Here is a 26,050-nt window from a genome sequence, read left to right as displayed (position 1 = left end):
TTTGCAGGTCTGCTCTTACCGTTTCATTGAACAAAGCCTCTGCAAAATCCCTGGGTTATGAAATATTTCCTCTCTGTCGGGTCCCAGACAAGAGATGGCATCTGCAGAGCCAGAAAAGGAAGTCCTTGCCTTATAGAGAGAGCTCTTGGTGTGACACAATGGCTGATATAAAGTGTCGGGGGAGCTGAGTAGAAGGCAAAGGAACAAAGGAAGATCAAGATTCGGTGGCTGTCTTGGGCAAAAGGAAAGTGGAAAGTGCATTGGGCATGGATAAATTTAAGGCTGCACTTGTTCTGGCTGGGGTAGGGGATGCTCTCGGTTATCGCAATTTCTCCCGTGAAAACAATGCCTTAGGAGCAAAAATCCAGCAGGAGCTGAAGGAAATCGGAGGGCTTGAGAACCTGGTGCTCTCTCCTGACAAGTGGCCAGTAAGTGACAACACGCTCATGCACATGGCTACAGCTGAGGCTGTCATCACAGGTAGGTACGGCGGGAACAGCGGCCACGGGCTGCAGAGAAGCTGTGGAGCTGCTGCATTTCTTAGAATAAGCCTGATTACTGGGGAAATCATGAGAAAGTGTGTCAGAAATGCTGCTTTTGTTAATGAGAATGTGCATTAGTTTGGCTGCTCCACGAGCACAATCCTGTGACCCTCTTGCATACTGGGGGATCTTGATTTCTGGAGTGTGGACAGGCTCTTCCTATATTTTCCCTAGAGATATACAGTTGGTTAAAGACTAAAATATCACATGTCCATCATAACAAAATAATTGCCAAGTAGATTATCTGTATGCTGGAGTACATCAGGGAATAATATAGCCACTAGAGAGTCTTCTGTAACAGATAAGAATTCTTCTGAGTGCATTTTTCACATTTGTGTCTAGGCTGGAGTAGAGTTACCTTAGTACCTCTTTCAGGCTAAAAGCACTAGCGCTGTCTCGTCTTTGCTGCCCCTCAAACAAAAGGTTGCATCTGCAAAAACCTATTTGTTTTATAAGGAGAGCTCCGTGTCTTTAGTCCAAAACGTATCCTAACACACCATATTTATAATGAAATCTGTCAGAATAGTGGAAGTTATTAAGATGTCTTCTAAAATCACAATGGTTTGAGAGAGAACATTTATTTTTCCTTAAAGTGGGGGTAGTCTTTTTAAGATGAGAAGTGTTTGTATTGACACCTTACCCATCAAACTAGAGCTTTCTGTGACTGGCAAGATCATAGAAAGTACACCAGAAGACAGTGACCTGTCAACAATATTTTGCCCCTTCAGAATGATTCAATTTTTCTTAAATCTCTATAAAAGCATTCCTGATTTTTCTCAAAACATAACACTGGATAACTACCAGTAGCAGAATCTCCCAGTGTAGCAGAGTATCCTTCACATCAATGAGGTTTCCTTTGTGCTAGTGTTTCACTCCTTTATCTGCCTGCTTCCAATCTGCTCTAAATTTAGTAGGTAGAGATCAGTTGAAGAGTGTGTAGAACACTTCATACTTGGCTATTAGCTAACCAATGGTTTAAGGGGTAGCTAATACACTAAAGATAAGAGTAAGATGTCAGCCTATCAAGAAAAAAGATGACTAGCATATTTCTGAATATAGGCTATGATTAAATACATATCATATGTTTCTTGCTTATTGAACCCTCTAAAATCATAACTTCTGGGTAATCAAGTCAGTTAGACCAACAGTAAAATAATAATTCTTTTCTTGAGTATAGCAGCCTGTAAATTGCTCTAAAGAAAAAAGTTTAAACTACTTTTTCCATTGACTGTGTTTATCCTACACTCTAATTTCTTTTACCTGGTCAGACAAACATTTTTAAAAGGTGCTTTCATGGGCTGGAGAGGAAATATCAAGATGGAGTAGGGAATTTTAGAAAAAATCTTCATTTAACAGCAACATTGATGACTGGGATAAAATGAGTCCTTCTCCTGCTTCCCACAAGGGAAACAAGAACCACTCCTGCCCACAGCAGTGTCTCCTGACATGGGGAATGCAAAAAAGCCCCATGGCTTGCTCATGGCCCAGCCTAGGTGCCAAATCACCCACGTCAACTGAGTGAAGCTGAAGAAGGTGAACATCTGTGAGGCTGAAGGCATCTGCCACCAGCCCTGGGGACCTGCCCCTACTGCTGTGGAAACAGATTTAAAAAAAAAGGCAGGGAAATAAGCAATACAAATATCTCTGTAGTTCCCTGCCCTGCTTCCTGCACACCCTGTTTGCCTGGCTCGCTGCCTGCTGGCCACAGCATTCCCCAGACACTCACCTGCAGTTGCAGGATATTTGTAGGCTGGGACAAACTTGCCCATTGCTCAAAGCCATGTAGTCCTGCTGTCATTATCAGGGCACTGCCCTCGGGGAGCTCCCAGCCTGAGGCTGGGGCAGCAGCCAAGGGGCAGGCTTGTGTTAGAGACAAAGGCAGCTCTCACCTGGGGAAAGGATTTTGGCCAGTGCTTTGACAGCTGCACGGAGAACATCCCAGGAGAACATCCCAGGAGGGGCATGGCCACAAGAAGCCTGGGCTGTGGGCACTGCTGCAGACTGAGCTGCTGCTCCCCAATCCACCCTGTGCCCTGACTGAAAGGTTGATCTGACAACAGACAGACACAACATCTGCTCCCAGGAGGAGTCTGTCCTGTAAGAGAGGAACAAGGACAGCATCATCAAATGCAGATAAACTATCTCTGTAACAACAAAAAAGTTGTGGTTTTCCTCTCTTGCTTACACATGGCTTTAAAAAAAAAGAGTTGATTTCTAAAGAAAGAACCTGTCCTATTGATGGCTGAGACAGCAATCTGGCTCCAGGCATGGTGAGCCATGGTGGGCTTGAACAGCCTGGAGGTGCTGGACCACAGGGACTCTGTGCTCCGGGGACAAGGTTTCTGCAGGAGCTGCCAGGCAGTAAACCCTGCTCCTGGCTCCCATCTGGATAAACTGTGACACCTGACTCCTAAATCTGGAAAGAGCTGGCAGCTTGAAAGCGTCTTGTTTCTTCAGGGAGGTTATGTGGGATGGCCAGTGTAAGTGGTAGGGTATTATTTTATGTGAAAGAAGAGGAATCTTTGTTCTACCCTTCATCTTCTTTTCTGCCCGCCTCCATAACTGATGCTTCAGAATGTCTCTTGCTTCTGGGATTCCAAAATTTCTCGTAAGTTAAATCATGGATTTCCAGAATTCACCCTCATTGACAAAATGAAGATATTTTTAGAAGAACTTCCCCTACTGTGGCTTTCAACCTGCATTCAACTAACCAAGTATTAAATGGGGTTTCTCTAAGTATGCAGAAAATATATAAGTGGATAAATCCCTTTGGCCTCTGTTCCCACTGATACACAGCTGTAATAGATGCCAGTGGAAGGTTTTCAAGATTCTTCAAGACCAACAACAGACAACATCTGCCGAGAGGAGCAGCAATACTGAAGAAAGAGTCTGTGTTTAACAGAGGGAAGGTTTCTCCTTAGGCAAGACTGTAGGACTTTGTAAAAATAGTCTATAAACAGATGTTATTTACAGAGAGAAATTTATGTGCTGGAAACCTCCTTCAGGCAGTTGAGATTTACTACTCTTACTGATTTTTTTAAAACCTCACTGTTCATGATATTATAAGATATTTGGAACCCTGCATGAAAGACCTACAAATTTTAGACAAAACACATATAACATACAGATTTAAAAAAGGAAGTTGCAATTTGTTTTTTTATCTAGTCATACATATATTTTAAAGTGATTCTGTAATGTGTAATTAAAAGAAAAAAAAAAGGCTTTCATTTTTATATTGGATTCACATCTGTAAGGGCAGGGGCTGAGCCATGCACAGTTGGCTTTACCCAGACCCCATGGCAGCCACGCTGTCACCTGACAGTTGATCATCTCTGTAATGACTTCACACCACAGAGCTTAAATAAAGGCCCTCAGCAGCTACTGTTGATTAACAGAGTGCTTCATCATGCCAGTGAAGGAATTAAACATGGAAAGAAAAGAAGAGAAAGGTGAGAGCTGAGAGTCAAGACCATTCTCCCTCCAGCCTGCTGTCATGTTGTGTAAAAATGTGACAGTGGCACCAGAAACGTGACTCGGTATATTGGAAGTGGAAACAGGAATATTTCTCAAATGCATAGTGAGCTTGCTTGCATATTTTTTTTTTTGCTCTTCTGCCTTCACAAAACAACCTTCTCTTCCCTGCTCTGGGCAGATTACTGGTGTTTGGAAGACCTGTACCGGGAGCTGGTGAAGCGCTACGTGGATGCTGTGGAGAAGCTCTCGGGCAGGCGGCCGGACCCCGCCACCATCGAGGGCTGCAGGGAGCTAAAGCCAGACAACCACCTCCTGGCCTGGCACACACCCTTCAATGAAAAGGGTACAGTACCACTTTCCTTGTAGAGGCCCTGGCTGGAATAATGCATGCTCTCTGTGTTTGTGGCTACATGGAAATTGTTTCCTTTCCCCCCTGACATCAAAGGCCACTACCCCTGAAACGTTTCCATGCTCTCCTGAGGATGACAAGAGATCTGCCAAGAATTCCCTCTGTAGGGCACTGTGTCCTCTTGTAAGCAAACCCCTCCCTCTTTAACATCTATTTAAAGAGACTTTGTCCTTGGCTCTGTGCCTCAGAGTCCAGAACTTTGTCCTTGAGTTTAATGGTTATTTTAAGAAATATTTTCTGCCATTTTTCCTTTAAACATTTGTAGACTTGGATCTTTTCAGTGAAACCAAATCTGAAACAAAATGCCAAGCCTGTAAATTGCTCTAAGCACCAACACATTCACTGGAGGGAAAGCAGAGACTTTTCTCCATTTGGATGCCCTGCTAACAACTATGATTGTTTTATTGATAGTCCCTAATATTCCTACCCTGGTTTACCTATGCCTGTCCCTCTCTTTCTTTCCCTTTATGATAATTTACTTCTACAATGAACAAAATTTCTACTTAAAGTTAAATAACGTGCACGCAGCTATGTGCACACACATACAGACACAGTGCAATTCATCCTGAAAGCCTGTAGAGACACCCTATTATCAGAGATGGGGAACCCAGACAGCCAAAAACGGTGTCAGGTCACACCCATGGTGGCTGTGTCCGCGGTGTGACACTCAGCCACTGCAGAGCACACTGCCTCAACAGAACTGCCTATTGATGCAACACCATGGCAAAGACCGGGTGGCACAATGCCATGGCTATTTCTGGGTCTCTGCAGCCAGTTTTCTCTGACAAAAAAAGCATCTCTCACTTGTCCCCTGCTTCTCACAACTGCTGCTGGGAGTGAAAAGGGTGTATTCTTCCCACCCTGCTATCAGCCAACCAATCTGAGAAAGTGTCCCTTCGGCAGTTGTACTGTGTTTTGTGACTGATAGTGGATAAAATTTGGAGAAAATAATTGTGGAAGCTGCTGCTGGCCCCAAGTAGCTGTTGACATTGTTTGACAAGCAGTTGAGTATGGCTGTTGCCTGGTCCACTGCAGTGTTGGAGCCATGACTCTTCTTTCAGCCTTCCTCCTCCCCAGCTTTCTATGGACTATCTGCTTTGGGGGTACTCTGGGCTAGAAGAATCTAAAATTAATTCCTTCCTTGAGATCTGGCAGCTAAAAGCCACCTTCTCCATCTGTTCTGACAAATAAGCATTTGGAACATTTCAGGAAGCCTTTTTTTCACCCTGAGAGCAGAACCTGACATGCAGATGTTCTCTCTTCTATGGGACCCAACAGTGCTATGGACATAATTAACTTTTAATTGAATTTGCACAAAATACTTCTTGAGGCAAAAACATGCCACAGGCATTGAATATCCAGGATCGAATGCCTAGCACTCAGACTATATTTTGGATGGGCTGGAACCAAAAGGCTGATTTGCTGTGGGCCTTCTATCTTATCTTGCTTCCAGCAATAATTCATGTGCCAGCATTCATGGACTTATCTTAGGTAATTTTGCATTGCTTATGGATGCTTCTCTGCTCAAATTCTTGTGGGTTCAGTCAGCACACTGAATCCCTAAATCAAATTGCCCTATGTGTCTCTGCCACCTCATGTCATGCTCATTGCCACACTCATTGCAGAGATACCTGGGTTATGTTCGAGGTTGATGAGATTCCTGTGACCACCAGAAAACCTGCCCAAGATTGTCTAACACCTTCCATTTTAAGAGCTTGTTTACAATTTACAACATGATAAGCACAAGGCTGAAAGTCTCTCCATTAAGTGTTTGCCTCTGTCTGTAAATACTTTTTTAAAGTTTTGATGCAGGTGAGTCTGCTGTTTCTGATACACAGTAAAAATGTTTTGACCCAGTGCCAAAACTTCAAATTGTTCAGAAGAGAATCATTGATGTTGTAGAACTGGAACCAAAATTTAAATAAAATAGTGACCCCTGAGCCAGATATTTGCTTTTGGAGTGACTGCAAGAGGACAGTCAAATGGTGGGTCAAATAGCTGGGCTCTACCTGTATCATGTACATTTCAGGCTGAGACTGCTGCATCCAAGCAGGTCTTTATTTGCAGCTGTAGAAGCAACTTCTGGGCCTTCTGGAAGCATCTGAGAACTTTTTGCAGGTGGTATTGGCAGAGGAGCATGAGGGAAAAGTGTGAGGAAAAATGTGGAAAGTGAGGGGAAAGTTGAAGAGAAGCTTAAGCTGCAGATGCACAGGAGGCAAAGGTGCTGGGCTCTAAGTTTTCATGTGGAATGATCTGTAGTCACAAAAGGCACATCCTCTTCAGGGTTTAGCATCCATTACCCTAATCTTTGTTATCCTACAGGTGTAGAGTAAAGAAAACCACACTGAGGTATGACATACTAAGAAAGAATAATGTAGTGCACGAATGAAAAGGAAAATAACTGGGAAACATGGATAGGTACAGCAAAAATTCACTGTCTCCTCCAGGACAGCAACTAGGAACTTCTAATGAAACTTGGAGGTTGTGAGCTCCAAGCAAGACAAAAAAAAAGGACTTCACACAACACCTACATAAGCTGCATAACTATTTTCCAATGCCAATTTGCAGATGCTACAGTTCATGTGAGTTTGAAAATGAGCTGGGCAAATTCACTCAGGGGAAATCCTTCAAGGGTTTTTAAGCAGGAAGATGAATAGCCAGCGCCTTCAGGATCAGGGAGACAAATTGTCAGCAGCTTAGTTAGTACAAAGGGATAATGTCATTGTACTTCTCTTTTACTCTTTCTTGAGTATCCTCTTCACTGTCAGACATAATGAGTTGGCTGGACCTTTGGTCTGATCATGGAGGACAGTCCTTATGTTGTCACATGTGTCACCCCTGTTGCTTGGACTAGTCTTGCTGTCCCTTGTGTCCTTAGTTCAAATGGTAGATGTGAGACATGGGAGTTAGCTCCCTGCAGCTCTGTCTGGGTTTAATGCTACTCCATGTGATGGAACTTTTTGTTACCAAGTTTACTTGTCTAATTCTGCAGAAGGTTTTAATGGAACTTCTCAGACTGTAGGAAGGCAATGAAGTGGGAAAGACAAGCTCCTCCAGACCAGAAGTCAGATTACAGTAGTACTTCTTCCACTTCAGATATACTGAGAGATGTTATTTAATTAGCAGCTTTGTGTAGTGCAAGAGCCTCCTCTCTTGGATAACCAGCATGGACTGTGTCCTTTGGAGAAACCAGGTCTGCACAGTGAACACTCTAATCTGCTACTCTATGGCAGCAGATGATTTAATGGAGAGTTTGGTCTTGCAAGCAGGAGATATTTCTCCCAGTTGAGTGGTGCCCTGGGAGACTGGATTTTCTTCCTGACTCTTCCTTGGGGTTTCTGTGTGATCTGTGGCCTAGTCAGACAGTTTCATCTGCTCCTGGATAGCTGCTCTAGGGGAGAGGAAGAACTCTTTTCCTAAGAGAGAAATTCAGATGTTGCACATGGAAGTGCTAGTAGGTGGTTTATGTTAGTTTGGCTCAGGCTTCAGTTTGGTTTGAAGTAGATCTCACTGCCACCCCCACTACTCCACTTGGATCACACTCATAATCTTAGGACGTTGGAGCTGGAGCCACTTGGCATGAGACTTGATGGCAAGAGGTGTTCCAAAAGAGCCCCTGGTGCTTTGTTGTCTCAGCAGACAAAGCCCAGTGGAGCAGCTGAGGGCCCTTCTCCAGATAAGTGACTGAAAGCTGTGACCCTGGCTCCTTGGCATCTGCTGCTTCAATTCACTCTGGCCCCCAAGCTGCTCCTACTATGCCATCATACACATGAATGGACATGCTGCCTTTCTCCATGCTGCCTGCCTGGAAAGACAAGGAGAGTGGGCTCCTAATGCAGGTTCACATAAGCTAAAATTAGGCGGCATAAATACCCCCCTTATCTTCCAGGAACCTAGAAGAGAAATGCTGATTGCTCTCAGCTATTCCCAAGGTCACTGGGAAGTGTGATTGAGCAAAGACAGTGCTGAAAAATGCCAAGTACTTTGAAAAATAGAAGCCTATCCATCTCAGGGTGGTTGCCTGCAATGAGTTAATGCTTTTTTGGGCATTGGCTCACCAGCTGCAAAGAGGAGATAATCACCTCACTGGTGCCTGGTAAAGATAAGCTCATTAAAACTTCTCTGGGATCCTAAAATTACTGTGATAAGTACTGCAGAGAAACTCATTAGTAAGTTTAACTCCATTCAATGAAGTATTTAAAAGTTGAACACCTGGGATTACACATTCAGTACTAAGGATTAAAAGAAATTCTGAGTTAGCTCTTCAATAAACAAATTCTGTGCTACATGGGGGTAGAGGTTCCCAAGACTAAGCTTGGAAAGTGTAGGCTGTAGCACAACAAGCACTAATTTCAGGTTGCATGAGAAACTTCAGTTCTGACATTGCCTAACTTTGTAGGATTTGGCTCAGTAGCCTTTAGTTTCTTTTGGACACATTATTTTTGTACATAGCAGAAACTGGTGAGGCTCTCCAGGATGAAATATGCATTAAAATTGACAGGTGAACTGTGAAATTCATGTAAAGTATTTTAATTGGGTGTTTACAACTATAACATAAGGGTGTGTGGAAATATATCTGTTTCTCAAAGTTCTGTTTCTGGTGTGGGTACCCAGAGCAAGCGAAGCAGCAGTGTCAGCCAAAAATGAGTGAAGATGGGATGAGAGTTTGGATCAAATAAGTCCTGTGAACAAGAGAGCGCATGGCTTTCTGAACCCACTGTGGTCTTCATAGCACTTGATTTTACTGGAATATTCCTGTAAAACCAGAATGACTATAAAGGACCAAAATTCCTCACAAGAAACTTTCAAAACTTGTAACTCATTTTGCATGGTAATTTCCCATTCCCTGAGGAGTTCCCTTCCCACACATGAGCTGAATTAATGAAATGTGCTTGTCTCACATTTTATGAGCATATTTGTGTGAGATCAGTCTCCTTTTAAATGCATGGTGTTATCCTTTTGCTCTAGGTTCTGGATTTGGAGCCTCCACAAAAGCCATGTGTTTAGGGATGCGATACTGGAAGCCAGAAAGGCTGGAGTCACTCATCGAAGTGAGCATTGAGTGTGGGCGAATGACACACAACCATCCCACAGGTAATGCCTGCACTCTGACATCCCCTCAGGCAGCTTTGCTCTTCTGCAGAGACTAACATGGCTCCTTTGAACTCACCTGGTTAACCCACTTCTGCTCTGCAGGCTTCAAGGCCTCAGTTTGAACTTTGCTTGGTTGATACATACACGTGTATATCACTTATATAGGCTTATATATTTGCTTGTATATTATGCTGACAGCATCCTCAAGTACAGTTGTTTTCTCTCCTAAAATCCCAATATGTAAACATAACCTGCCTTGTCCCAAGCATATTCATGTTAATTGCCCTGATCAAATTTTAGGATTCATGAATATCTAGATGACTCACTGTTATCATGCAAATTTATGGTTCAGGGGATAACAACATTTTTCTCTTGGCAGGTTTTGTCATATCCAATCACTGTAGGTAAAGGTAGTAAGCCAAAAAAACCTAACTCCACATATTTTAGGATACAATCTGAAACATTTTCTAAACAAAACCTAAATAAACAGATTTAATGTTGTTTTTAATATTCAGGTCTGTCATTTTGATAATTTTATGCTATGTAAACATGTATTCATTCTGTCTGTTTTAAACAGCAATAAATAAAACCATAATGAATGATGACATGTTCAACACATTCAGTGCTATGAAGCAGTCAGAAAAGTCATTATGATGCCATAAAATTAGGGAAAAGCATTTAAAACAAGGCAGAAAATTAGACTGGCATGTAAAGTCTGTGGTGCGTTAGCAGCCATAAGACTGCTTGTAGTCTGTGTCCATCATTGTCAGAAAGGGCTTATGAGACCCAGAAAATGGCAGCATTGTCAGACACCTTCCATACAATGAGAAATTACATCCAGAAAGAGTTTTCAGCTGGGAAGAGAAACAAGTAGCACAGCAGGAAGGCAGGAAGGAGAGGGGTGGAAAGGCCACATGCACCTCACTGCCATCCTGAAATGTGTCAGGGAAATGCCAGTTATGATCCTCATAACTCAGATTCAGAAAACCCAACCAGTGTGTCAGTTGGGGCTGAAACATGAAGACAAAGGAAATACTTGCCCATGTTTCGCACAGTGAAGCCTCAGATCTTGCTGCTACAGGCAGCTGCAAAGTCCACAAGTATGCCTGGGTTCAAAGGAGACCAGGCAAAGAGGCTGTCTTGTCAAAATCACACAAGCTGTGTCATTAGAATGGCCCCTAAAACTAGCCTGGTTGCTCAGGGGAATGGAGAAGCCAAACCACTTCACTCTGGGGCTCCCTCTGTCCTACAGAGGCAGACACCTTGGCTGGGTGTGCTTTCTTCCCCAGTGAGGAGCAGCAGGCTGTGTGAGGGCTGCCGTGAGCAGGGACAGCAGGGCAACAGCAACAGGGGTGGGCAGCCTGGGGAGTGAGCAGGAGGAGACTGCCAGCCCCTGGAAACCTTCAGGGCACAACCCAGCCTCTGCCACCCTCTGAGTGAGCTGTCCCACTGCCCCCTGCTAGCCCTTTGATTCACACTCTAAACCCTCTGCTGCCACCTTCACAGTAAATGTGGCCCTCAAGGATCTTTGTGGCATCTGGCCTAGATGCTGCCTATCTGTGAGACCCTTTGGGCTGGGTCTACAAGGGCTGTTACTCTTTATGAGAACATCTATGGGACTCAAGATGGATGTGCCTTGGGCCTGACCCAGTATTGCAAGTCTGGTGGCAGAGGGAATTAGTAATCACCTCATCTGGGCTTGTCACCTCCTAAGATAATTTGGTTTACCTTCAGCAAAACACATAAAATTCATGATTACCTCTATGCATGAGTGAACACTTTTGGACCCATGCACCAAGAGAAGAACCTGCATTGATATTTAGCTCAGCTATGATTTATTTAGATAACTGACTGGTTTTCTTAAGCTTCTTTTGCACACTGCACCATGTTGGTTTTTTGCCCCTGCCAGAATGCCAAGAGGACAAGCAAATACAAGAAATGAGTTGAGTGTTTCTGGTGTCATGAAAGTGTTGGGAGCCCATCAACAGTTATAATATTTGTAATATTTGTAACCATATTATAATATTTGAAGTATTTGTAACCAAAGTAGAAGACAAGCATGTCTTCCTTGGACAGTTTCTTCTTTCTTCTAAGGGGACATGGTTTGTTCCCTTAGAGTCAAATGAGCCAGAAATACTGTTAGATCTAGCAACCACCACTCTTGGGCTGGATGATGCTGTAAACAAGCCGATATAGCCTGTAATTGAATCACTTTGTACAAGTCAATTATTTCATGTGACTTCAATTAGAAGATTTTCAGTATCCCATTGGTAGAAGATGTTTATTTTTGACCCCTACCTCAATTTCTATCACATTACACCACTGAGAACAGAAGCTCCCTTCCATGTAAGATAAGTCGCAAACCAAGGGGCAGCACTCATTAGCCAGTAATCTCAACATGCCACAAGCCAGGCTGCAAACGGGCAGAGATGGGTTGTGTACATTTGTTAATCTACCTGACAGCCACAAGGCATTCCACTGGTGATTGTAAGAGGAAAAACAAGGACAGAAAGGATGGTACCAGCACAGATGCACACTGGTAATCCTCGTTATTTGTGAATTCCAGGTTTCCTAGGGTCCCTTTGCACAGCTCTCTTTGTGGCATACGCAATACAAGGGAAACCCCTTGCTCAGTGGGGCAGAGAGATGATGAAGGTTGTGCCTATGGCTGAAGAATACTGTAAGAAGACCATTCGTCACATGGCAGGTACCGAGACTGGATCAAATGTTTATTTTCTTAAAGCTATCTTTAGCTGGAAAGGCACTGAAGAAATGTCACTCCCTAATCTTTACACCTTACTGCTTTCCCCCCTCTCCTCCCTCCAGAGGTTGTCCTCCTGCTCTCTCTGCTCGGAGAAGTAAGCTCTTCACAGGTGGTGCCACCTTCTTCTACCACCAGTTAGTTGCCTGGTGTATTGGTGGCAAAAATACAAAGCAAAACAGCAATGACCATGCCCTACTGCACAGTTTTATTTTTAGGGAATCTTCAGAGATTGCTGGGCAGGGGGGAGGAAGGAAATTATATTTAGCAGGTCATTAGGCAAACTGACTGCTGAGATTAATTATTCAGCTGCCTTCCATCAATTAGTGCAGTTCAACATCTTCCTTAAGGAAAACCACAGACACTCCTCATCCTGCCAGGAAAATTTCACCTGCAGATGCCTCCGGACCAAGAGTTAGCTTTTGACCACAATTCAGATTTGTCTTATTGCTTCTCTGAACAAATATTTAAGATACAACCTGTTGTATCCTTGTTTTAAACAACTAAGCATCACCCAACTGCTGAACTTGATACTACTACTTTATTATTGCTGTGCCTGTGGTCTTTGGGGCAAAGGTACCTTAGCCCCCCTTGCCAGGAAATGATGTTTGTAATGGTGAGACCTGCCATGGACAGATGAGTATCATCACATGGAAACATCAAGGTAAGAGATTAAGGGGCAGCTGTTGAGAAAGACTGAATTCTATAGAAATCTTTACTCAAGACCACTCAGAAATTTAAATTTACCCCGGAAGAAAAGCTGTTGCTTTAAAATCTGAAAGGAGCCGTGGGAAGGCTTTCTGAAAGACCCCGCGTTTTCATCTGTGCCTCATTGCACACCAGGATTTTTTTAGCAGAGACCCATGAGGAGCAGGTGCAGGATTAATGTCATCAAGCTTCTCTCTGAGTGGCTTTGCAGCAGGTCCCTGTCACTCCACTGGAGCAGGACCCCTCGTGTGGAGGTATGTGTGCTGGGCTCCTGAGGCATGCCCTCCAGCCAGTGCCCGTATTGTTGAGCTTCATCCTATTTTGGTAGCGGGAAAAGTGTCCTGCATTAAAGTTAAGCTCCTTGGCTGCTGAGATGTGCTGCAAAGAAATCCTGCCAGAGTCCTCCAGTTTTAGAAAATCCTATTTTAGCTATATTATCCCCCATGGATAACAAACAGAGAGTTCGACTCTACACCCCTCTCTGATATCCAGTTGCAATTACTGACCAGATGCTTCCATGGACCTGAATGTGACCATCACCTCAGCTGGGCTCCAGGGATGGTGCAGAGCCTAGCTAGGGTTAGTGCCATGGGATTCTGACCATGCTACAGATCCACCCAACAAAAATCTCCTTCACCTGTTTGATCTCTCTATTTCTGAAACTGTGGAACAAGTACCTTGCTTGTTAAGGTGCTATATAGAAAACATTCAGCTTTGAGGCATTTGTGGTTTACTGTCATGAGGGAATTAGCGAAAAAAACCACAAACGAACAAACAAAAAGCCAACAAAAAAGAGAGAGAGGTCAGGTCACTCACATTTCTAAAAACTGTCATAACCAGCTGCTGTAGTGGGTATTGATAGTTTACATTTGCTTTGCCTACATTTGTTTTCCTCTAGATGCTATACATGCATCTAGATTCTCTCCTTGGCCTGATGGCTGTAAATGCCCTTTCAGTCTGTTTTTGTAAACACCCCCCCTTTTTAGGGTTCTGGTGAATGGAATGAGGCCAAGCTGGGTCATAGACTCCGAAAAGGGGCAGCTGGACATTTCCAGGTGTCTCAGGCACATGGTTGAATGCTCATCACTGTCTGGGGCTGGGGCACTGGCAGCTGACAACTTTGTAAAAGTTTCAGGTCCTACAGAGCAGCTTGAATTTTTACAAAAAAGCCCCTTAAAGATCTTAATTGCCAAAGAGAGTCACCACCGTGGCATTTTAGGAAAAGAAGCAAAATCAGATTACATCCTTCAGGTAGAATGGTTTGGTTGCACTTTGTGGGTGCTTCTCAGCCCTTGCAGCACACAGCACTGAGCAGCCAAGCAGGAGAGACACAGGGAAAAAGTGGGAATGTTAAATTTTATTTTACACCCATAGTCCCATCCCAAATTGCTAGTTTGCCTTGGCACACTTAGCCATCCAGGCCACCCCACTGTTCTCTAACTCCTGACCCCCCTCAGCCTGCCAGGCAGGGTTTCCCTCAGTTCTCAGTTCTGCAGGCGGGTGTATGGGTATGTGCTTAACAGTCCAGTGTGGCTGACTTAAGTGCCCTTTTAAGCCTTTATAAAAAGGGTGAACCAGAGCATTGGCTTGAAAATAAACTAAATTTAATAAGTCTATTTACATGGAAAACATTAAGCATGATTAGAGATCACTCCCCAAAATGACAGAAAAAAAGGAGAAAGACATATGATATTAAAAAAAGGCTTATTTCTATGGGCACAGGTAGCAGATGTGTGTGTTATTTATCCCTTTGCTACATTTGATATGTATTACAATATATGCAAATGAGAATTTTGGACTTTCCTATATGTTTTTTCCTGAATGATCACACAATAAATGCAACAAAAACAGAACAGGAATACTGGAGAATTTATGCAATTAAAAATTGATAACTGAGGTAGGTGGAAAATTGTATTTAGGATGTGGAAGCATTTTTAGATATTCTTTAATCATAGTAAAGGAATAAAAACTGATGAAGAATTGATTTTCTTTTTGTTGACTCTTATCTTTTCCTTGGAGTGCTCTTCCGTAAATTCTTGTAAAATTTCATCTTGATATATCTTAAATGACATTAAAATAGCACAAAATTCTGAAAGTATTTTCTTCATTGCATCCTCTGTTTTCAATTAGAAGTCCCACTCCATACATACTTAATATATATGCCGTATATTACTGTAAAATACCTGGGGTTTCATGTCAGTCAAAACTGTCACTATCCTGAAAATATGTTAAAGCAGAACTGAAAATGTTCTTGAAATTAAATACTACATCATTAATTTCTTTTGCCTTCAGAATATCAAGAGCACTGGTTTTACTTTGAAGCCAAGTGGCAGTTTTATTTGGAGGAGAGAGAAATCAATGAGGAAAATCAGAATCAACCTGTCTTTCCAGCCAACTATGATGCGGAGGAGAGAGAAAAGGTAACTGCAACTTCCAAAAGTTCTTGGGATGGCTCTGAACCAACAGAGGTATTTTCAAAGAGACCACTATTTTTCAACTAATGACAGTACCAGTGTAGGCAGGATTTTTTTTTAATATTGAGAAAGAAAAAACAACTCTCATCCTCAACACCAGTACATGTTAGCTTAGAAAAAAACCAACCAGTTACTTCCAGTCCTGGGTTTGCTGCAGGGAAGAAACAGTGCAGAGAGGCAGGCTTAATGGTCTGGTACCCAGAGCATGTACAAAATATGGGCCATGGCTATCTGAGGGTAGAAAAGGCAAATGCCCTGCCTGGGGCTCTCATTAAAGCCTAACAGAGTTGTGGCCAGAGTCTGACAAAAATACCCCCAGGTATCAGAGGCTGGATTTGGTCATGTTTGGTGGAGGGTGTCCCAGCTCATGGCAGGGGATTGGATCAGTGGTATTTAAAAGTCTTTTCCAATCCAACCAGTCTATGATTTTTCGGTCCTTTGAGCAGAAGACAGACGTCCCAAGTGATTGATTCGCTGCCAACCTGGGCTGTGCCAAGCTAGTTTTAAGTGTCTTGAGAGATGGTGTTTCACCACATTCCGTGAGATACTATTTTATAATGTACATGATCTTATCTTTGCTGGCTGTACCTTCTTAACTCGAGAGAAATAATGTGTCTTCTTCCCTGCTGTTTACAGCTATCTGATATGGGCTGGCACCCCCCAAAGCTCTCCACTTGGCAGCTAAGCAATAACTATGTGGTTCTTGACACCTTTTGCCATAAATCAATCCCCTTTTTCCAGATTATGTAAATATAGTTCTATGCTTACGAGCCACTTTGTGTATATTTAGGTGATTATCTGTGCAGTGAAAGGTGCCTATGGAAGTATGATTGACTGTGGATAATAAGAAATTGCTCACTCTAAATATAAAGAGCACTCCTTTCCAGGTTTATTTTACTAATTCAGTGTCATGAATTTACTACTAGTTTTATATTCCTTCCAGTACTACTGGAGTCTCTGCAGAGCTTCAGGAGAGATTAAACCAAACAGTAATTTGCCATTATCATTTCAAGAGGGAACTGTATGTACTTCTAATGCAGAAGCAAAATTTACCTTCATTACCCTAGCCCAACTATTTTGGCCTACTGAGCTATGTATTTTGACACGGAAAAATGGTGCTTGACGCTCAAACTCCCCCATCAGGCAGAGATCATAGCCTGGCAGGAGTCAAGACACTTTATTAGTGTGGTAATAAGTATGGAAAGAAGAGGTGAGGAGAAGGTAACTGTTCTACCTGCCTTTTCCCAAGAGTGCCCTCCCTTTGCCTTCCCTCCAGACTAGCTGTCCCCTTGTGTTTGGGAATACAGCCAGTTGCCTTTCCACATGCAGAACACCAGTGTCTGGCACAACCCTTGCCCACAGATCACCACATGCATGTTCCTGCTTGGCCAGGTGCACCTTTCTGCCAGCTGTATGTGAAAGTGAAGCCCTCAAATGTGGCTTGGATTAATCCAAGCATGTTTCAAAGACAATTTCCCTCCCAACACCCTGAAATGCTTAGCAACAAAGGCCACATTCTCTATAAGCTGGTATATGTAATTTTTCAGTGCCTTTGGAAGATGTTAGATGCACAGTGAATGGGTAGACGTTGCTCAACTTCAACACGTGGGATCAGCCTTGGTTCTGCAAACAAAATACTGGCCTGACTCACTTTCCTGTGATGGGCACAACAGGCTAAAAAATGAGGGAGGAACAAGACCAAAGTCATCCAGGACAATTAGACCATAAGGACCTTGTTTCCTTAAGATGGAGTTGCTTAACCCAGCAGTGAGGAAGAACTCTGAAAGGAGGGGAAAATAAACCAATGGAAAAGGAGTGCTAGCCAGCAGGGGGTCAGCTCCTGAAGGGTGGGGAAGTCAGAGGCAGCGGTAATTATTGGCGGCAGGGGGTGACAGCAAGTAACACCCCATCCAAGTCCTAGGTCCTTGCTGACCCACCCAAGGGAAGCTGGGCTGGTGCCACAGCACAGAACAGGGCTGCACAAGGGCACTGGAGCTGAAAGGAGAGGGAAATAGTTTGGGAAGTGCTGCCTTGGGGCAGTTAAGTCCTGCCAGGTTCAGTCCCAGGACAGCTATCTGCAATGTTCCAGCAAGGTGAGATGACATCAGACATGTGCAGAGCATCAGGGATGAGGAGGAATAACTGGGGTGACACTTGAGCAGCCTGGCTGCACATCCAGAATAGCCCCTCCATGCTGAGCCCTCCTGCCTTTGGTAGCATTGAAAGTCTGTCTGTGCTGCTCCACCAGTATCCAAACTGCAGCAATAGGGCTGGAAATTTGCATGGGGCAGCGGATGGCATAAAGGCATAAATAATCCCCCTAAATTGTAAAAAGAAAAAAAAAGAAAGAAACATAGAGTGAAGCTGTAGTCTGACTCTGCCATGTTTGATGTATGCATAGATAAATCTCAACCAAGTATGAAGTAGGTCAGGTGGAAGTGAATAGAGAGAAATGCCAACCCTTCATACATGATACAGAAGCCAAGAGCCAGCCAGCCAGCAACATCCAACTTGCCATGATGTAAATTAAACTTCAGGAAATAAAGCTGCCCATTTCTTAATAGGATGATATTTTTTAACTATAAATTTGTGTTGAGATAATTGTGGGATTTGTGGCTGGAGGTACCTGCTCTAGAGAAAATTCAATTTTCCTTCACAAATCTCCAAACTGGGTTTGAAGTTCTTTCTTCTGCCTTCTTCTCCTGGGAAGAACTGTTTTTTACATTTGCAAATTACTTTCTCTTTTGTTCAACAACTGCTTTTAGAAGATGAGAGAAAAGGTTTGGTGTTGTCATCTTATTGCAAAAATTCCCATACCTTCTCAGTGATTGCTCATGGGCAGCTCCTCACAGCACTGACTCCTTCTTCACAGAACAACCAACAAACTCCATTTCTCTCCTCACCCAGCTCACCCACTCTTTTGTAGCACTCGTCTTCTTATTGGACACAGCTGTGGCCTATTAAGGGCAGGCCTGTTCCTAATCTTTGGTGATTAGTACAGCTGCAACTCCTCCGGGGTGAGACTGCCTTCTGCACTACCTTTATTTTCTTACATTCTATCCCTCCACAGCTTGGCAAGAATAAGACAGAGAAAGGGGCTTGAATTACATAGTCTGAAACTAAGGCCCTAAAGAAATTACTGGATCAGAACATTTTCACCCCCCATGAAAATTTGGCTAATTGAAATGTGTGCAAATGTGTGAGGGGTTGAGAATATTCCCAAAGGCAGTAAGAGGGCTGATGAAGTGTGTCCTTACCAACCATATTTTTTTATATAACAAGGAATTTATAGGATGTGAACTTGAAATCTGTCTTGATCTACTTTTTGGCATTTATGGCTTGCTTAAACCAGCCTCTTGGCCCAGTGCATTAAGCTGAGTGCAGGCTTATACCAGCACCTCAGGCATCACCAGGACTGCTGGAGCTGCTGCTGTGGCTCATCCCACGCCTCACCAGCAGAGCCCCTGATGCCCTTTCCCAGCCCAAGGAGCCATTCCCACTCAGCAGGGGAGATGCCAGCCTGGCATGGCCATGCCCCAGGCCTGCAGCTCTAGTGTCCTGCCCTGACTGAGCTGTGTCTCCACAGACGTACCGGCGCTGGAGCTCCGAAGGCCGGGGGGGACGACGAGGCCATGATGCCCCCATGATCGCCTACGACGCCCTGATGGGCTGTGGGGGGGACTGGACAGAGCTCTGCAACCGCTCCATGTTCCACGGAGGTGAGGGTCTCTGGGCCTCCTACCCCTGCTCCCTCGCCAGGCTCCCTCCTGGCTGTCAGCTGCCTCTGTTGGCCAATCTGCCATGCTGTCTGTAACATTGTCACCTCTGGTTTTAGCCTCTAAACCCCATTCTTCTGGCAGCAGCTGCCACACAAGCCATTTACAGCACTTTCCAAATGCTGCTCCATCTACCTCTCATGGTTCCACCAAAGGTACATGAGGTCTAAGTCCAGTACAGCTTTCTAAAGGGCTGACAGATCCTGACAGAACATGAGCACCTTTGGCAAAACAACCTTTTAGCTACATGTAATGAAACCAAGTTAGGGAGAAAAATAATACAGCACCCAAACAAGTGCCAGCCAAATAAAATCCAGCACTTGGAGGCACACAATTAAGTACTTCTACAGCTTTGTGAGAGGGAATTTTCTCATTAGCAGAAGCATTGTGCTGGGCTTTTGGGAGGGCCAGCATAGCTGGGGGTAGGACCCCAGCCCTGAATCACCCACTCCCTCCCTCTGTGGTGTGGGCGCTTTGCAGAGCCTCTGGCTCTCTCACCTGCCCCAACACCGTGGTGAGAGCTCACAGTCCCCACTGCAGACCCTGGCAGGCACGAACCCACAGGCACTGCATGCACAGAGCACCAGTGCTCTCAGCAAGGCTGGGTATTTTAGAGCCTGCACTGTGCTGTGCTGTGCAGAGGGAAGAGACACTCTCCAGTCCAGAACCTTTGTTGTACAGTAGACACCCCTGGAACTATTGTTCCCTCCTTTGTTCTTAGGAATGGTTAGCTGCCTGCAAGAGCTGCTGTACTGAGGTAGATTTTCCCAAAACGAAGTGAGCTCCCAGCCCAGGAGTGCACACCACAGTGGCACCTCCATGTGCTTGTCTTGGCATCGCTCTCTTGCTTTAGGCATCCTTAGCCTTTAGGACTGACCCAACACGCCCCACTGCACTCCATATGCTGGAATACGTGTGGAACACTCCCTCCATCAGTGTGGAATGCTCCCTCCTTCAGCAGGGCAGTGTTTGCCTGTGTGTGAAGGTGACACTAAGAGAGCCCTGCAATTGTGTTTGACCCTGCAGGGGAGAGCGCGGCGACGGGCTCCATCGCGGGCTGCCTGTTCGGCCTGGTCTATGGCCTGAGCAAGGTGCCCAAGGGCTTGTACCAGGACCTGGAACAAAGGGAGAGGCTCGAGTTCTTGGGCGAGAACCTTTACCGGCTATCCATGGAGGAAAAGTAAAGCAGTTTCTGCCATTTTCTCTTTCTCTAAAGATTATATCAAACCCTGTAGATATCTGACTGGCATTCATAGTGAACGAGGTAGCCCTGAGTTAGTCTGAAGAGCTCTATGTACATTGCGTGCAAGTGAAGATAGCTGAGTTATTAGACTGATTAGAATCATTAGATTGATTAGATATATGTGATATTTGTGGGTTTTTTACAGATTTAGGGATTTCTAAATATAAGGAGTGCTGCTTAAACCTCAAATGGCAAAAAAAGAAATAAAACATCTTTTGACTGATTTCAGTCTAACTTGCTATAATACCACTTCTTAAACAGCTGTTTCCAGTAATTACACATATGAAATTAATTTTCAGAACTAATGCTTTCTTGCAAAACTAATGGTAGTACCCACTCACGGGGATATTCTCTGTATATTTGACAATCCTTTCACCACTGTGTCCCTCCTTGTTCTCAAATCTAATGTGTCTGTGACACTTGTAAACCTAATGTCTCATGGATTAGCTTTTAATGAATCACTGATCCCTGTATCAGCACTGTGGTGTAAGGTATTGTTACATTAGAAGCTTCCAGAAAAGGAAAAGCCAACACTAAAAATACCTCCAAGGAACAAGCAAAGCATCAGTGTGTCTAAAATTTCTGATCAATGTGTCTAAAATTTCTGAATTATGTTTTTATTCTTCTTCAGTCTTCAGAACAAAAGTTTCTCTAAAATATAACTGGCTGAAATATTTGTAAATAAATTAATCTTGCACTATTTTCTAAGTATCAGTCTTTATTTTTAGATTGAACAGATTATATGTTGCTGTATCAGTATCAGAATTTTTGGCTGAGGTCTTCAAGCAGTTGTAATAGGTCAACAGTTAGGCTGTGATACATTTCACAAGTCTGAGCACCATGAAAACCCCAAGAAGAAAAGTTACAACTGCTTTACCTTTTTCCTTCCCCCCCCCCGCCTTCATTTTATTATCTTTTGTTCTTTTTTTTCCTTTCCTTGCCTGGCTGCATCTCACCTTTCCTCTCCAAGTTATTTTTCAACATTTCTTTTTTTCTGCTTTTTTCTTTTTTCTTTTTTCTTTTTTCCCTTTTTTTTCTTTTTTCTTTTTTCTTTTTTTTTCTTTTTAAGTTTGTTTCTTTTTTCTTTTTAAATTTTTTTCTTGTCCTTTTTAATCCTTTTTTCTTCTTTCCCTTTGCCTTTCCCTTTTTTCCCCCTTCTTTTCATTTTTCCTTTTTCTTTTATTTTATCATTTTTCAAGAAAACCAGGAAACTGCGATGGGGTTAGAAGTTGCAAACCATAAACAAAGCAAACAGTAGGCTTGATGAAGGAGATCCTAATGCCCCCAAAGAGCAGCACAGGCACAAATATGGAATCTTCAATGAAATAACGCAGAAGTGAGCTCAAAATTTGTTCCCACATTTAACCTCATGTTTTACTTTAGAAGTTCAGACAGTGAGGTCTATGTAATACTTTCTAATTTCCACCATGCGTGATTGCCTACGTGGTGTTGGTTTCTCCTGTCTTTCTCCAGCTGCTGAACTGTGTTTTAAAAAGATAGCTAAAAATACATGAGTACTTTCCTACGCCTTTTTCCGTGTAAGCCCTTGCTGGAATCATCACTGGGATGTTGTGAGGCAGCCCCAGGAGCAGGTGATGCCTGTCAGTGGGAATAGCAGCCTGCATGACGATGTCCGTATGGGAAGGTTTCCGTACCGCGCCTTACCTCTGGCTCTGTTGTTGTAGCATGTTTTCTCTTGGCAGCTTCGCAAGGTGCTTCCTTGTCTGCTTTGGAGATGTGTTAAACCAAAGGCAGCAAATTGTGTCAGTAGCTTTTGGTGCCAGAGAATACCAAGATTTTCTGAAAACATTGCTTCTAGTTTAGGATGCCTCTAGCACTCCTGTAATAAATTCAGCAATAGAGAAGAGAGAAGAACATATTCTGCATAAGGTAGGACTTTTTCTAGTACTTTGACTTTTCTTCTTCCTTTAGGAAAAAAATAATCACTGACAAATATTAAGGGGATTTTAAATTTTTCCCACTTTACCTTCTATCCAACCTGAGCAGGACCAAGTTGTGTTTCAGAGATCAGTAAGACAATCTCATTGAAAAAAAAGGACTGAACCTCTAAAGCATCATTTCTGCAGCTGTTGGGGTGAGCAGTGCCTTGACCATCATTTCACTGAACACACTCAAAAGGCCTGTGCATTGTTTTGAGTGGGCAGAGCTGCTCCTGGTTGTCTTCCTTATCTAGGGGCAGGTCGTTGGACCAGACACCACACAGAGACAGGTAGGGATGCCCAGGGATGAGGGAGGCCATGAGATGCAGCACTTTGCACACTCCAGCTCATGGCCATTTCCCCAGAGTCTACCAACAGTAAGGCAGACCAATCTCATTGATCTCTGACAGCTTTTGCAGGACAGTGGTTTTCAATTTGTTTCTCGTTTTTTGATGAGGCCTCCATAGTGCTGTTTCCTTCTGCCTATGCCACTGTCCCTGCAAGAGCCAGTCCTTTGGGCTGCCAGAGTGTCTAAAAAGGTAATCAGATATTTAACATGAAATTCAGGATCAGGAGACAGGGCCTTCTCTTTTCCACACCAGAGACACTAAACCAGAAAATCCTACAACAGTTTTAGCAAATGCCATGGGATGGCACCATGTCCTGCTACCTAACTGAATAGAAAGGCTGGAGGGCACTGGTGCAGCAGCCAGTGGGCAGGTCTGGGAGAGAGTGCCAGCTCCTGTCCCTTGGCCTTGGCACCTCAGCTCTCCTCTGCCTGTGACACAGGAGTATCCACTGCAGGGGTTTCTCTGGGGCCGGCCAGCAGGATAGGGTTGCACTGCTACCCGTTAGCATATTAGGCTGTTACCACTCTGATGCTGCCTGTGATAAGTGTCCCCAAAGAACCTATAAATAAGTAACTAAGCAGCCTGTCTTATGCATCTTAATTATTTGTAGGCCAAGAGGACAGGAAACTTTTGAAGGTAGCCTTGCCTCCTCTACAGGTCCAAGCAGTCTGTCCTCCAGACACTGAAAACCATGCGGCAGCATAAACCAGCCTCCATAACCAGCAGCACATTGAGGCACATCACAGTCATTAAAAAGCATCGAAACCAGTGTCTCCAGGGGAAGAGAGGGCTGAGGGAGATAAGGCACATCCTCCATTTTGCACGATCAGGGAGGAGCCCAAGTGTCTGCCTTGTCATATGGCATAGCTCACAGTGCTGGGAAGTGAATTCTGCTGGCATGGGGTTCCCCCGTGCATGGGGACTACCTGTCTGGATACTCCCAATGGGATTAGAATTGACTGTCTGCAGTTGATACAGAGGTGACTATATTTCATTGATAGTTGACATAGTTTAAGAGCAGCAGGATGCAACTTGGGAAAAGACAGCAAGGAAAAATTAGGGATGATGACTTAGCCTTTTGAGAATGGTGGTCATGCTCCCAAACATGAGAAGTCTCTTACCTAGGCCTCCTTCCTTGAGGGGAAACCATGGTGTTTCCCAAACACTAGGTTAAAGCAGACTCATCACTACCTCCATTTTCTGTGGTGGTCTCAGAATTCAGTGTCATTGTACCACTGCCCTGGCACAGAATGCATTTCAGATTTACATGGTCACGATGGTCATTTGCAGGTGACGTCTTCTTGGAAGAACTGCAGATGCCCTAAATAGGTGCCATAGCTGTTTGTTCATTTTCTGCTGCTGGCTGGTGAATATGGACCAAACACTCTACCCATGCAACAGGTCTTGGTACTAAGGCAATGCAGCATTCCCACAAATGCTATATTTCAGATGGCATCCTATAATAACACTCTAACATGGAAAAGGAAATCCCTGACTAGAGCTCACTCGTAGTATATTTTAACAAAGTTGTTTGAATTTCATAGCTCATATGTGATTAATTACTGTGAATATTCCTAGCAGAGAGGGTCTGATCTCCCTTCACAATCAAGTTTGGCTATGCTGAAAGCAAGACTAGTCTGTATTTTGCTGTGGCCATTTATAGCAACCAAAGCAGTCCAGAAGGGAGGGGCAAGCAGGGCATCTGGTTCCACTGCTGTTCAGGGAGATCAGAGATGACCCTGAAGCACATTGGTTGATGGCCCCACATGTTTTTCTGAATACACCAGACACTAGTTAGGGAGGAGAGGGATGGTAAGCTTGCAGTTAAAATATCAGCAGACTTGCAAGGAGAGGGAATGAACCTGGATATTTTTAGCCAATTATACTCTGAATTTTTGTTCTTTCTTTATTCTGAAAATTCCCATGGTTGGGACGAATGGGCGTCTTGGTGTAACATAGAAGCTTTGCCTCTTTGGCTGTGGTCAATTTGGTAAGGGAAAGGGATGATACCACCTGTGCTATGCTGAAATGTGCTTATTCCCTATCAAAACCTACAAGGTATTGTTTGTCACATTAGACATGGGCCAGTTGTCAGGCTTTTTTCTTTTATTGGCCTTTAAAAATACCTACAAAGTCATTATAAATAGACTTTCTTCCATTCAAGATGGCAAATGCAGCTGAGGGATGTAATTTTCAATATGTGCACTTGAAATGGAGCCAAGTGGAATCCAAATATCACAACCCAACTGGACAAGGACCAGCCCTTCACTTTGCAAACAGCCTCCATAATATTGCAGTGGGGGGCTGGGTCCAGCTTCCTTCAGAGACCACGGTGTGCCAGTTGCTGGGGCACAGCTGGGCCTTCCCCAACTTTCCGAGCTTGACACTCCCTAAAGGTTGACCCTCTTTGCAGCCTTTCTTCATTTTCTACACGTGGACTTAATTTAAAGATCTTTTTTTATTCCACTTCTGGTCATAAAAATTAATCCCCTGCGGGTATGCAGGCTGCATTCTGTGCACGAAGCTATGTCACTGCATGGTGAAGTAACCTTCCAGATTTTCATGGTGTCAGAAAGCTGACACCTCTTGATTTTTCCCTCCTAGACCTATCTATTGTTATTGACTTCAAGCTCCAGCTTTTGCCCTGAGTTCAGTATTTTATTTAGTAACTGATCTGCACCAATTAAAGCATTGCCTAAATCCCCAGCTGTCCAAGGGCCTGATTCTTCAAACAAGCAAAGGTCCAACATACCATCCCTCTTCCTCCAGTTTAAAAGAGGTTGTAGTGAAGGGACATTGCCAGGGTTGTTGTTGTTGCGGTGATAGCCTTCACAAAGCAGATTTAAGAGCATAGTCCTGATGTGGGATTTGAATGCTACCAAAAAGTAAATAACAGCAACCCTGTTGTGGTTTTTTTAAATTCCGGGAAGGTATCTACTGACTTCTACTACCAGTAGTAAAAACCATCAGTGGCACATTTGGGCCCCTCAGCCTTGATGTTTTGTTTTAATGGTTATAAACCACAGACAGAGCCATGGTTTCGTGCTAACTGCAACCTCATCATATTTATCTTTACCTACACTTTACCTAGCAAGAAAGGAACATACCTTCAGTGTTGCCCTCACTTTAGGAGATGGTAATTCTAAATGAGGGACTAGTGGCACAGAGGAGATGCAGTGACCCTGACTAGCATCGCTTGCTTCCCTAAGTGCTTCCACTACCCACAAAACACAGAAGAAAGAGCTGACAATGCTGTGTGGGACAATGTGAAGTCCTGAC

The 26,050-nt window shown here is 43.8% G+C and overlaps 1 protein-coding gene across 2 annotated transcripts; it reads left to right on the top strand.

Annotated features, from left to right (window-relative positions):
• On the top strand, positions 1–21,181 carry ADPRHL1 (ADP-ribosylhydrolase like 1). Of its 2 annotated transcripts, none has more exons than XM_005419970.3 (7): positions 1–480; positions 4,195–4,359; positions 9,394–9,519; positions 12,086–12,226; positions 15,281–15,408; positions 19,049–19,181; positions 20,265–21,181. In XM_005419970.3, the coding sequence occupies exons 1-7, from the start codon at positions 267–269 to the stop codon at positions 20,420–20,422; spliced, it is 1,065 nt and encodes a 354-aa protein (XP_005420027.1). In that variant the 5' UTR covers positions 1–266; the 3' UTR covers positions 20,423–21,181. The 2 variants fall into 2 exon arrangements, with proteins under 2 accessions (XP_005420027.1, XP_030912044.1); XM_031056184.1 differs by having other exon boundaries at positions 102–434; positions 4,317–4,359; positions 20,265–20,471.
• Positions 21,182–26,050: the final 4,869 nt, after the last annotated feature.

This window comes from Geospiza fortis, unplaced genomic scaffold, assembly GCF_000277835.1.
Source record: "Geospiza fortis unplaced genomic scaffold, GeoFor_1.0 scaffold192, whole genome shotgun sequence".
In the NCBI taxonomy this organism is placed as follows: Eukaryota; Metazoa; Chordata; class Aves; order Passeriformes; family Thraupidae; genus Geospiza; species Geospiza fortis.
This window is presented reverse-complemented; position numbering and strand designations above follow the sequence as displayed.